The sequence below is a fragment of the Solea senegalensis genome, linkage group LG14 (assembly GCF_019176455.1).
Source record: "Solea senegalensis isolate Sse05_10M linkage group LG14, IFAPA_SoseM_1, whole genome shotgun sequence".
Taxonomy (NCBI): Eukaryota; Metazoa; Chordata; class Actinopteri; order Pleuronectiformes; family Soleidae; genus Solea; species Solea senegalensis.
In genome coordinates, this window is record NC_058034.1 from 20037391 (window position 1) to 20051459 (window position 14069).

The 14069-nt window shown below is 45.1% G+C and overlaps 1 protein-coding gene across 1 annotated transcript in view; it reads left to right on the top strand.

Annotated features, from left to right (window-relative positions):
* The window catches only part of zc3h3 (zinc finger CCCH-type containing 3), a 54796-nt gene that overhangs the window by 34024 nt on the left and 6703 nt on the right, over positions 1-14069 (top strand). The window contains exons 5-9 of the mRNA XM_044043781.1: positions 6279-6436; positions 8049-8124; positions 9136-9291; positions 9774-9843; positions 11962-12093. Coding sequence (XP_043899716.1) covers positions 6279-6436; positions 8049-8124; positions 9136-9291; positions 9774-9843; positions 11962-12093 — 592 coding nt within the window. The remainder of the gene's footprint in view (positions 1-6278; positions 6437-8048; positions 8125-9135; positions 9292-9773; positions 9844-11961; positions 12094-14069) is intronic.

Sequence of the window (14069 nt, forward strand, 5' to 3'; positions counted from 1 at the left end):
ATATTTATATATGTATATATGTTTATGTGTATATGTGTGTGTATATATATACATATATACATATGTATGTATGTATGTATGTATGTATGTGTGTATGTATATATGTATGTGTATGTATATATGTATATATATATATATATATATATATATACATATATATACACACAGTGTGTGTGTGTGTGTGTACAAAGTGCTTTACAATAAAAGTGCATGAGTAGCATCTACAACACCACGCTGCTGTAGAAACTACAGCTGAAACAAGTACTAAATTAATCGTCAACTATTTTGATAATTGACTCATCGGTTTGCAGCTTTTTTCATTATTAAAACAACATTTCTGATTGTTTCAGCTTCTTAAATGTGAATGATTTCTTTGTTTTTTGCACCAGATGATAACAAATCATTAAAAACTGAATCATTTTGAGACATTCGAGAACGTCATCATTTCCAGGTTTGAACACTGATCAGCGTTTTTTTAACATTTTCTGACATTTTATGGACCAAACGATTGCTCGATTAATTGTGAAAGTAATCGACAGATTATCGATTATGAAAACAATCGTTAGTTGCAGCTCTAGTAGAAACATGGCAGTGCAAGATGGAGGCCTCCATAATTCAAGGTCCTTGCCTAAAATACATTATTATTATTTTAGGTGATTGTACACTTAGAAGTGGGTAGTATATTCAGTTTCTGTCAATAACCCCAGTAAAAATTACACACTGGACCTTCAAATTAGTCCATTTTATTCCAGTTTTCTTTCCGTTATCCTGCCCTATACATGTGTTTTTAGGGTCAGGAGCTGAGTTTTGTAACTTGTGTTTTCAGTCTCCGATGTGAGTAAACATCGTCCACAAACTTTACACTAAACATATTTCACATCGAGGCCCTTCCATACTTTAATAGGAAGTAGTTCCATCTGTCTATATGGCCGTGAATGCTAAAATATGTCTTCTCTATAATTTGGATGAAATGATCCTTCAGAGTTATTTGTTTGCATTACTATTAATAATTAAAAAGTGTGTGTGTGTGTGTGTGTGCGCTGATGGGGAGGGGGGGGGGTTCATTTGTGTAATCCAGATTTGGTGAGACAGAAGGCCCTGGACTGTGGCTGGACGCGGCGTCCGGTGACTTATTACTATTCATTTAGCTGCTGCAGTAAATATTGATTCATCAAGGGATTTTCAATTTGAGCCCCGTGACATCTCGTGAAATATCACCAAGTGTTTGGAAGAGAGGAAAGAGATAGGGAGGGGGGCGCGGGGGGGTGGGGGGGGGACAGGTCAGGTCCCCGGGGACAGTGGATCACCACTAACGCCGTGAGACCCACAACCACCCACTCATCCACCCCTCTCTCATGCTTTATCTGTTTAAGTCCAACGACCAACCACCTCTTATCAGTTTGGAGCTATTGAGTGGAGCATGAGCTCATATTCTCTGCTGTTAACTACTGAGTGCTACTCTTCATCTTTGGCCTATCAGATCCACTCATCCCTGTCCTCATGTTCTCAGCTATGTCGCTGTATCTGCTCATACAGTTGAAACCTTAACTCCGAGGATCTTAATGCTTTCTAGTCTGGTCATCTGTGTAGATGCAGTATGTCATGGCATCATAAATGCAGATATTCTGAGATACTCTGAGACATTTCGATATGGGTTGTGTGTTTTCTGCACCAATGACTGAAATTTGAACAAACCCTTTAATTATTAAAAGATACATTTGGATGTGTTTAATCAAAAATATGCCCTGTTCTAAGGCCACAGTAAAACCCTGATTCAACCAGGTGGTACAGTTCACTTTAGTTTAGTTTTTTAGTTTTAGCAATCATATGTGTTTTGATTGTCAGAAGTTGGTACCAAAATAGTGAAAACGTCCAATCTAATCTAAAGGTAATTGATCCTTGTTTTTGGCGTTCTTCTGTTGGGGAACCTTGCGGATTTACGGGGCTCGACACAGTGAAGTGTCAACTGTTAAGTTGACCAAAAGTTGTCCCATTTGGGAAACTGGAGAAACACAAAACACACCATTTTTAATAATACTGTGTGTTACAGAGAGGAAATTCCTGACCACACATTACTGTTGAAAACTGTACTGCAGTGAGCTGAACTGCACTGCCACTGATTAGTGGATAGGCAGCTTAAGTGAGCCCCCCCCCACACACCCCTACCCAGCATGCTCTGCTCTCCGTGTGCGGTATTGGCCATAGGAAGTGTGGTGTTTGATTAAGTGCCGGGCAGCGCTTTAAATGGGTGCAGAAATGTGCTGCAGTATTTCAGCCCCCGTCACCAGAAAATAGATATAATCTCAACATTAACTCCATTAATAGTAGCAGGAGTTGAATTAAGAAAGCTGTAAAGCATGCACACTGCAGGATAAATTACAGCCCGGTCCTCCCTTCACCTCCCTCACACACTCCCCTGTTTGTCTCCCCTTTATACCTCCCTTAAATTTCTATTTCTCTGCTGCTGTTTCTGTTCTGAAAAATTAACAATTGCCGCCCTCGTTCATGTTAACCATTTTTATTGGCTGTTTTTCTTACCCCTTAATTTATCCTTTTATTAATGTTACAGCCCCCAACATGGCAAAGCACCCTGATCCTAAATAAATACCCTTTTTTTTTCCCTCTTTTTTTTCAAAGTATATACATCCGCACACACATGCACACTCATTTCAGGCGCTCATCTCCTTTAGTGCTTCAGTATCGATCAGCACAGGATGTAAGAGACTGGGCAATAAAGTGAAGCAGCGCTCCCTCTTCTTCACTTCTCTCCTTTCCCGCATTCACTCACCCATTCATCCCTTTTATACCCAGTTCATTCATTTACTCGTTCCTTATCACATTAGTCATCTACCTGTCTCCTGCACTCACGTGTCACAAGCTTCCCCGGGTGCTGTTGACACCACGTCCTGCACAGATTGTCTTTAAAAGGAAGGGCTTTTGTAACGTTACGTTGGATTTCTGATGCGATGTTGATGTGTAAATGACACAGCTTTGGTTCTTAAGAGCCTGAAGAAGAAGAAGAAGAAGAAGAAGAAGAAGAGCAGCAGCAGTCCTCACTGCCGGAATTAGTCGGATGACTGTTTTTGCTGTGCTCTGTTTCAAGGGTAACTGTTTCCCAATATGAGCCGACTAATGCTTGGGTTGCAGACAAATAGACAAGGGCAGCATTATTCGGAGCAGTCGCGCGACCCTCCAAATTCTTCCCTGTCACTAAAACAAAAGTCGGATCATTCATCAACGGCTCGGGTAGTGCTGAATCGCGCTCTCCTTTATCTGTGCATCGCATGGTCACAGCAGACCACCACACACACACACACACACACACACACACCTGAATTTGCACACACAAACACCAGCACATATGGATGCAGACTAATCTCAGGGGAGTTTCTTCGTGCCCTTGCCCCCTCTACTTTCCCCCGTCCATATTTTCCCCGTTCTTTTTCCATGCACTTTTTCTTCGTTCACCGTGACCTCCAGCCATTGTTTGTCTGTTTTCAGTAAACAAACTGTGTTTCAGGGTTGAACCAATTAGTTCGTCAACATATTTAAACTTTGTATAATGCGAGTATTTGCTGCTGTAGTAAATGGATAAGGTTTTGACCCTTGCACTCTCTCGCATCAGCCAATTTTAAAACATCTAAATCTTAAATAGACTGGATGAGGATATGTACAGTTCCTTTCAATTGTTCTGCAAAAACGAAATCGAAAATGTATTTAGGCTGACATGTGCTTTGCTGCCGTCGAGGTTAAAGTGAGGTTAAAGTGCTGACACTCTGCTATTAAGTGAAGACGATCCATATCGAGCGACCAAGACCAAATAGAAGAAGTCTCGTCGTTGTTTGGCCGCACAAACTGATGGAGCTGCTGTGTAAAAACAGCTCACATTTATTGTTTTTGTTTTAATGTCATTTTCTTTGGAATACAAAACGACCTCCATTCGCGTATACAAGTATAAATTACCAAAGAGTTTGAATTTGGATTATGAACGTGCCGAAGTGGCCCGCAGGCCTCGCAGACCAAGGGAAAGTAGTGTTACGTCGCCAGAAAGGGTTCACCTCTGGAACGACTTAGCTGTCCAGCAGCGGAGGATTTGTGCGTCAGACTGGCCTGCAGACTCTCTGATAACAGATATCCCTCTGAAGGTCAAGGGCATGCCGGTGGAACAGGCCAAGGAGAGTCTGGAGGCAGAGCGAGAGAAAAACAGTTCCTTCCTCCAATGTTTGAATTTTTATGTTCTCCTCTGTTTGTTTCCGTTCATCACTCCTGCCCTCCTCTCTCATTACAGGCAGATTACCGTCTTGCGTAGGTAACTGCTCCCACAGAGGCCATTTGCACTAATAGTGTCAGACCTGAGGCTAAAACTCATACACATGCCTGCGTGTGTGTGTGTGTGTGTTTGTGTGCAAGCAAAAACTCACACAGACGCTGAAAACTTTATACAGCGTTCACCCAAATGAGGCTCTCGGATCCGCATTTCCTGGAGTGTAACTAATCTGTTTATTCCCTTTTTTTCAATTTCTTTATTAGTTGAAATAAAGCTGATGCCTTTGCACACCGTAGACCGACCGAGTCAGATGATCTGAAATGAGCGACGGGCCCGAAGCAGAACTGTTGAAAAGATATTGATACTAGATGTTCCTCCGTCAGCACCGACATCATTTTGCACAGGTGGTCGCTCGCATTTAGAGGCTGTAAATCCCTGATGTCGGAACAACACATCATCTCTTATGCGAGTGCTTGTGACCAAAAGGCCTCTCCGTACTTTCTGCTGAGAGCTGCTCATATGAACATGTCCAAATATGCTTATAAGGGTTTGGGTCACCTGATCCCACGTTCTGTTCCGTTCTAATTTCTTGCGCTACCTGGAACACGTGCAGTCCGGTCACAGAAAACACATTTTAATGCCAGGCGTAAAGGGGGCCTGCAGCATGAATTGGCCTTAAATGGTTTGTGCCCTTTGCCCCTCCCCCCTGTAAACATGGACACATGACTCCGATGTTCTGGTCCAACGTGAAAACATCCTCACAGACTGAGCCTCGCACCCTGATTCACCCCCCCGACTGCAGCCCTGTGTCGGGGTTAACTGCCATCTCTGTTAACTCTTCATGTCATATCCCCATTAACCTCCATTGTGGCTCCTTAGGGCACCCGGTCCTTGTTTAAACCTCCCTTGGTGGCAGTCAGAGCTTCAACATTAGCCTCCATTACAGCTCCCCTGGCTGCAGTTGCCCTGTGTAGGGCAGCGACTGATCAGTGAAACTGAGTGTCTGTACCTCTGAGTTATGGCGCGCAGTCAGGTTAGACAGAGTATGTGAACACAGCTGAAGGCAGATATTTTGCTCTGTTTCCTTTCCTCCTCCTTGTTTGCAGCAGTGCGGCAGCGCGCCGCCGGCTGTGGCGCGTTAAGCGTCCATGTCAGTTGTTTTGTGCGTGGCGTGTGTTTGGGGTAACCCGCTCCTTTCTCTGTAATGGGAGGCATGAACTCTCGCTCTAAACCCATTTCCAGCCCATCTGAAATACGGCAGCAAATTACCTCCAGTGGCGCCCTGCACACCAGCCCCAATCCACCCCAAATAGAAGTGACAGGACAGCGCAATTTATCGCCATAACCCCTGCACGGCCCCCACCACCACCACCACCACCACCCAGCATCTCGGCACACATTTCAGCCTCGTGTGTGCAGCCACTGCACACATACACAAGTCCACTGAGTGACTCCTGGATGGTGAACATGCTACATGTGTGTACTGTACTTACTGTTTAAGAAGTGTGCCGTGATACCGTGTGTATGTATGTGAGAGTGAGTGTGTGTGTGTGTGTGTGTGCAGTCTCGGGCGCTCCGGTGTAGGGGCCAACCTCGCTGCTCTGGCCCCCTGCCCTGCCTATTATCTCATTGATTTCCTCCTCTCCTCTTTTCAATTCTCTCCATTTCCACACTGCCGTCCTTTCCATTAGAGGAGCAATTTAACAGAGTGCCGTGACATGGGAGAGAGAGAGAGAGGGAGAGAGAACAAGGGGGGGAGAGCAGAGGATGGGAAACATAAAGCGAGGAGGGGAGATGTAGTGGAAGAGCCACGCTGAAGATGGGTAACAAGGGGGTGGAACTCGGGGAGAGATGAGCAGATAACGTCACACCAGCTTGACTGAATTTTGAGAACTGAACTTAAATAATCCCACTTGTGAAAATAAACTGGAGTTCTGTCTTAATTGACTGTATGCGTAATATGTGACTTCTGATTTCCTGATTTCTGACTTCTGCCTTCTCCCCCTCGCAGGAGTTTCCATCAGAGCAGACCGCGTTCCACTCAAGACAGACACCCGTCGCCCACCCAGCACTGGAGAGGAAGTGACATGTGCTGGATCGGCGACTCCCTTTACCGGGTGTCGCCCAATAAGCTGTCCCGCACTGTGGTGTCCAACATCAGCCCAACAGGTACAGCGTGCTCGCCCCCACTGCAACACAACTTTTGTTTCTGATTAATAACGAGGAAGAGAAGACTAATATGTATTTGGGTTCTTTTGACTCTGACGTACACATGTTTTTGTCTTTGCAATTCAGTCTCATTTAAAAGAACAAGATGCTACTGTCAGTTCTTAATCAGTCTGTTGCCACAGGGCAGAAGAAAAGTGTGAAGAGCAGAGTTTTTACGACCTGACACGGGAGCTGCAGAGTCTCGGTGTCAGAATTCGCTCAAACCTTGACTCTATTAACTCTTCAAAACGCAGAAAATCAAGACGGAACGTGACATTGTGCGTATCATTTCAGTTCATGCACGTCGTCTGAGTGTGCATAATCATTCCCACCTATTACTTAATTACCTGCAGTCCACCTTTAGTCTTCATTTATTGTAGATTTGGATTTGTATCAGCCAGTATTCACACATAGGTTTTAATTCCTTTTATGTAAAAGCAAAGTGTGAATTTGTCCGGCCATTTAATAGCAGTCTTTGGTTTCTAATAATGGTCTAATAGAGTTACATTAGATCATTTCAGTCAATACTGAAGAGGTAATGAGGTTCAGTGCCCTGCTGTATTCAGAACATTCAGTGTGAGTATGGGGCAGTAAATCTGTGTGCACCCTGAGGTGATACAAGGGTGTTTATTCATGTTTGGGGCTGCAGCTCTGTCCACATGCTCTCTAATGGACTTAGTAGAGCTGGCTGGATTTGCCATCTGAAATAATAAACTTGTCATCTGTCAGCGCAGCAAGGGGGGAGGGTCCGGAGAGCTGGATGGTGCAGATTAAAGCCCAGATCTGCCTCTACCCCCTTCACATTCTGTAGCGACTACACCTGCAGGGGAAATTGAAGAGCTCCACTCTGTTAAACTCGTGACTGGCATCCCAACACACACACACACACACACACATGCATGCAGCCCCGCAGTCCTCGACAACTAAGCCTCAGGTGTCCTCTCACCAGGAGTCTTGATTCCATATCTCCCAGCAGCAGCGTGTTTCACATGTGTTGGTGGTGTGCAGCCACGGGCCTGTAATCCTGCTGCGCTTAAGTCACCACGGAGTCTTAACTGTTAAAACTGTTCCAAAATTAGACGTCGGGAATGATATCGGCCGTCATCTGTAACAGCAACCTCGACACCTCCTCGTCCTCTTCTCCATTTCGTGGCGTCCAACAACCACACACACACCTTTCCCCTGCCGTGTGTGTGCGCGCTGCATTGGGTACATAGTGTTTACGATGTTCTCAGACAGAGCTGGACACTCTTTGCTTTGGCACGTCCGCGTCAAACCGGCACAGTTGAAGCCACCGGTCAATGTGATGCTGTTACTGCACAATTATACACTTTCTGATATGAATAGTTGGAATGGAATGTAAGAACGTATGCATGCCATATAAGAATAACGACACATTTTGTCTCTAAAGAGAGTCAAAAAATCTACTTTTTGTTTTGAATCATTATGCCCTCTGTGGTGCTACAGATTTAGCTGTGAGGCCGTAGACAGTAGCTACCTTTCAATCTCCAATCCAATGTGGGACATGTGTCTAATAAAAGCCCTGTTTGTCTTTTTTACCCTCCACGTGTAGGACGGCCGTGCAGCCCCAACGTCTCACCCATGACTCCGACTTGGAACCGACCCTCCAGCACTCGTCACTTAGCCAGGTAGCACGTTCGCGGCGCTCTCAGGGCCTGTTTTAATCTCTCTCTCACATCAGGCGTCGCTGTCCTATAACTCTGTGTGAACATTTCTGCATTTATATTCGATCTTTAATTAATTAAAGTGCCCATATTTCCTGGTTCAGGTTAGTCATTTTAATTTGGGACTTTAGAGAACATTTACATGCTGTAAAGAAATTAAAATGTGCATTATCTATCTGCCTCTTTTCACACTCTTGTGTGAAATGCTCAGTTTTAGCTCTCGGCCTGATCTGATTGGGTCAGCTTAACCCAGTGTGTTGTGTTTTTGTAAACCACTTGAATTAAAACAGAGTGTCGGTAATGCCACAGCCTTTAAGGTTTATTCGTACTTATTTTTATAGTTTTTAACTTTGTAATTTAAAAAAAAACCTGCTGCTATAACATTCGTTACCTTTGTACACTGGAGCGCTGTGACGAAAGAATTTCCCGCAAGGGATTAATAAAGTATATTCTATTCTATTCTATTCTAATCAAAGGCTTCTTAATCACCTGTTTACGTGTAGCCATGGTTACAATTTAGTCACTTCTGCTTCACCATTAATGCTGTATGACAGTTAAAGTTCTAACTGTGGAAATGTGTTTAATTGGCATTGCAGTGGCCTTTAGGGCGTACTAAAGGGGAAAACCTCAACAGTGTGGGTCATGGCGCTGGCTGCCTTCATACACCCGGTGCCATGTTGAAATAAAATCCAGCCAAGACTGTTTGCATTTGATCCTCACCTCTCTCCTTCCCCTCCAGTATTAACGACCTTTCATCGCTCTCAACTAAGAGCTGCAAAGCCTGAAGTAATCTCAAAATTAAAATTAGCATATGAAGTATAGACCGATCCTTAATTCCCTCAGAGGAGCTTAGAGTTGAAACTGTCATGGAATAGTTTGTCGTCTTTGGTTTCAACAGGCTGTTTGAGTGATTTGTGGTTAACTGTGTTTTTGTCTTCTTCTTCTTTTTTTTTTTTTTTTTTAAAAAAAAACAAGCCGTGCAGTTCAGCGGAGCCTCGCTACAATCAGACAGGCTCATCAGAAGAAGCAGCAAAAGCAGTACTGTATGTATTACAACCGCTTTGGCAAGTGTAACCGCGGCGACAGCTGTCCCTACATCCACGACCCGGACAAGGTGGCTGTTTGCACCAGGTAACGCCGACACGTTCTTGCCAATGTGACATTTTCTGTGTGTGATATGTCCGCCGAGGGGTGACGAGGTCACGGTAGAAGCACAATCAGAGTTCAGTACACACGTTACAGTCGCCCTGTGTGCGTGAAAGAGAGAAGGCGGTGGAGGAGGTGGCTACAATTTCTAAGAAGCATATCCGTCATCCCGTTACAGACTAACAAATCATGTCGCACATGCAACTAAAGCTACAGACACCTGCCAGAAAAATGATGAAACATTGAGCTGTCAGTATCGCCTTCGGTTTCTGGTTAATTTTCGGATAAATATACCGACAGTGACACACTGTTTTGCCCCTAACAAAGTGATGAATTGAGGCATTTCAGAAACTTTTGAAATGACATCTTGGGAACTATTTTGAATATTTGTGTCAGTCCCTTAACCGCGAGACCTCTGTTCCCTTTCTGTTAACGAACATATGATATCATCTGTCGTTCACGTGCAGGTTTCTGCGAGGGACATGCAAACAGGCAGACGGGATCTGTCCATTCTCCCACAAGGTGGCCAAGGAGAAGGTAAGTTGTCACCGCAAAGGCCAGGGTTGAGCACAGTGTGTGGATATAAGATGACCGAGTATATGGCACAGCCAGGGTGTACCATATTTGTGTTCTTGGCGCGGTTCCTGTTTCCATGTCACGAGAAAGAGTTGACCTCTATTTGGCATACAGAAAGAGGCTTATTGGTAAACGAGCAGCAGCGAGCGTCACCTGTTCGACGTATGGACAAGTTGAAATAACCCGTTCATTTTCCTCGATACAGATTTCAGGTCACTGGTTTTAGGCCTCACCTCTGAGTCCAGGAAATCACTCCTGCATTCATAGAAATAACATATTTTTTTATAGTTTATATGGTATAGTGTTCGCCTGGGAGCTCCGTCCACATTTGATTGGAGTGTACAATATGCAAGGCTGCGTGCGTGTGTGCGTGTGCGTGCGCGCATGTGCGTACGCGTGTGTGCGTGTGCGTGTGCGTGCGTGTGTGTGTGTGTGTGTGTGTCTCTATGGGGACGTTTAGCCAAAAAGGGAAAACTTGTTTTTCCTCCCCTTTTTTTTATAAACTGAGACAAACAACTCTTATAACAGGTGTCTTGACTCACCCTCTCTTTTTCCACACACACACACACACACACACAATGCCCTGCACCTGTGTTGGTTGTCACACTGCTGCCTGTAAGTGCTGAGAGGCCAGCTGTCTGTTTGTAATGCCACCTCTCCAACAGCAACCCATCCCCCTCCCCACCCCCAAAAAACCCTTGGCCCGCGCTCTAATTTCATGTGGACACCTTAAACAGGACAGTGCAGGGTTGGGGTGGGGGTATGAGGGTCGAGGTGGGGCGAGGGGTGGTTATTGTACACCCGGCAGCTCTCCAAACCTGTTCTGCACGACAGTGTGTATACGCGAGCCCCAAGCCTGTTCCGCTATTCCCCCCACCCCACCCCGCCTGTTCCGCCACTACCACAAATACCTTCGGAACGAGACACTCCTGACCCTGCTCCCCCCCACACCCCCAGTCTCCCTTCTTCTGCCTCAGTCAGAGCACATAAACACATCCTGAGAACTGGGCCGAGCCGGCCTGGATAAATATTTCTGTAGCAGTTAATGGTAGAACTGATCCCCAGTCCGAGGTATGATCCCTCTCCGCGCTCCCACCCCACCACGGCCTCCCCGAACTTTCTCTCCCTGCTCGGTGCTATATTTAGTGCGGCCTCCTCCATGCTCGGGCGTGCCCCCCCCTCCACACATGTTAAACAGTAGATCCCCCCCACACACACACACAGGACGCTCATTCACTCTCACTCTGTTGCTGTCAACTGCAATTAAGGTCATTTAGCTGCTCAGTGTGACAGATCATTTGGCACAAGGGGACGCGCGTCTAATCTCTACATGGTGGCGGCGGCGCAGTCTTAGATGGGCAAAGTTTGTTTACAGACTCGTGTAATCTCCGTTAATCCCGTGCCTGCCGCCATTGTTGTTTACTTTATCTACGTCTGTGTCACCTTTACCATTTTGTGTTTTCACTTTCTTTTTTCATCACAAGTTGCACAGTTGCAACAATATGAAGTCATGCAATGGTAGCAGTGACTAATAATACTGAGAACGAATGGGCTAATTATAGTAATTATGTAACAGTAAAGCCTAAAGGTATTTAGAGTTAAATAAATTCAAACACCAATTTGTATATTTTGCCTGTAATCTTGGGAAATGTCAACACAACAGGAATAGAAAAGTGACAGAATTACATACTACTAACTATGATTTAATTAAATGTTTTTATGTTTGTGAAACGTGTAATCCAGGGGTTTCCAAACTACGGCTCGCGGGGGGATTTTGTACGGCCCGCAGCTTTGGTTTTATAATTTATTATTAGCTTAGCTGAAACCCACCTGTGACAGACAGTGTGTCTGTATGCACTCATCTCATATTATGTTATTTGACTCCAGATGTGGAAAGAAAGGCAATTTTTCTTTAAAGTTTTTCACTCCTGCGTGGTTTAGATTTGGTTATATATAGTGCATATATAGTGCAAAAAAAGAGTCCATTGGCCGCCGGAAATCTGCACATTATCTGTTGTAATCTATGAATTCTGTGAATAATCCCTCCGTTACACGTTCCGTGTCTGACTCTCTCTCCAGATGCCGGTGTGTTCGTACTTCCTGAAGGGAATCTGCAGCAACAGCGACTGTCCCTACAGTCACGTCTACGTGTCGCACAAAGCTAAAGTGTGCGAGGACTTCGTCAAGGGCTACTGTCCCGAAGGAGAGAAGGTACAAACACACCATACACTCACAAGTCAATCGAGTTTCTTCTTCTTCTCAAAGTCATTTAACCTGCGAGTGGACGCTGATTGTGTTCATTCCCACTGTTATTGAGGTAAGTGGTTGTTAGTGGGGCTTTTTAAACATATGAGGAGTGTCAACAGTCCACATGTCTATACAACTATACATTTTGACGCCACACTGCTGAGAGACTGCGAGAGAATGACAAAGCACTTTACTTGACCCGGGGGCCACACGAAGGGTCACTGACGCTGCTCATCTGATGTTTGTTGACCTCTTCATTTCGACCACCAACGCGACTTCAAGCCCTCATCACCGCGTCAGTGACTGAAATAATAGATAGTGACTGTTCTGGCTCCCGGAGTACACCGTCAGCGTCTCAGCGCTGCGTTTGATCCGACTGCACTGACACCATTACCTGATTACAGAGTCGGGCGATCTGCCCGGCGCGCTCTTCCTTCTGGAATTATACGATTGTACTGTACGACATGTATACAGTCCCGCTCATGTTAGACTTAGGTAAACAAGTCGTTTGGTAACCGATCCTGCACACACACACACACACACACACGTACACAGTGACACCCAGCCAGGAACAGCTGCCGTTGGTGGTCGTCCATAATGGCATAACTGTAGTTTTTGAGTGACACATTGAGGGCCTGATGGGTAACAGAGAGAGCCACCTACAGACGACTGGAGACACTTGAACCACCCACACACACACACAGTCCACATGTCCACCTCAAACACACCCTCCGTTGCTCCCATCTCTCCTCCCCTCACCTCCCTTTGTCTCCTTCCCTCGTCCGTCTGCACGTCTTTGAGCGTCGAGTGTGAAACAGATGCTTTTTCACACTGTCAGACCTCATTTAAATAGTGCGCGGGGAAACGAGGATATAGAAAACAAAAGGGATATTAATATTTATTCTATTAGCCGAAGTGCTTAGGTCTGTGATTTTCTCCCTTGTGTGTGTGTGTGTATTTGTGCCTGAGCGCATGTGTGTCTGTGTGTGTGTTTACGGAGCGCTGCACTGTGAGGCTCTGGCGGCTCTATGATGGATAGCAGGCAGTAATTATAGATGGGAAAACTGCTGAGGATGGCACTATGGGCCAGGCAGGCAGACACTCCAGCAGCTCAGGGGTTAAGTCTGCTCCTCGCCTCCATCCTTTTCTCCTCCATCCTCCTCCTCCTGCTTCTCCTCTTCCTCACCACAGATTTTGCTGCCATCCTGCCTCGTCCCCGGCTTTGTCTCAGCCTCCACCTCACAGGATCTGTCTGTGCTTTCCTAATTGTCCCTCTTTTTTTTTTTTACTCTGGAGCATCAACGTGAAGTTTTATTAATCATTCAAATGCGGCTCCCGCATCAGGTTCATCTTCTCCCCCCACTCTCTGTCACATTAGGACGACAGTCTGTCACCGGGCGCCGTCGGGCGTCCGTAGTTTGTGGAAGCTTGGCTATAGTTAACTTTTATTGGCTTTTATTAATGGCCTTTCGGGCGATTCAGCATATTGGAACTACATCCTGTGCCAGTTGGTAACAGAGAGCTATCTAATTAGCTGTTTAGTGTAATGAATCAGTGAATTAATCCTTTTTATTGCCGTTCCTCCTCGTTTTTTAAACCTCGTTTTAACCCTTTTTTCACACACGGGGGAAAAGAGAGCGCGCGTGACGCAAGAATATTAATATAAGGCGTATTCTTTTGTACGTTTCAATGTTTGATAAAAAATAAATTTAAAAGAATGACAAATTATTTATCGTTGAAACACACGCTACGTGTTTAAAGAGAGCATCTCTGAAGTGAGGACACATACAGTACTTGCAGTGAAAATGTGCAGTCATTGTTTTTACATAGTGGTGACTCAGCAAAGAGGAGGTGCAACAGAATTTAGTGTCTTTAACAAAAGGCTCTTGTATTAAAGTGTGTGTTATTTTAAGACTACGTTAACTGATTTAATTTGTCGT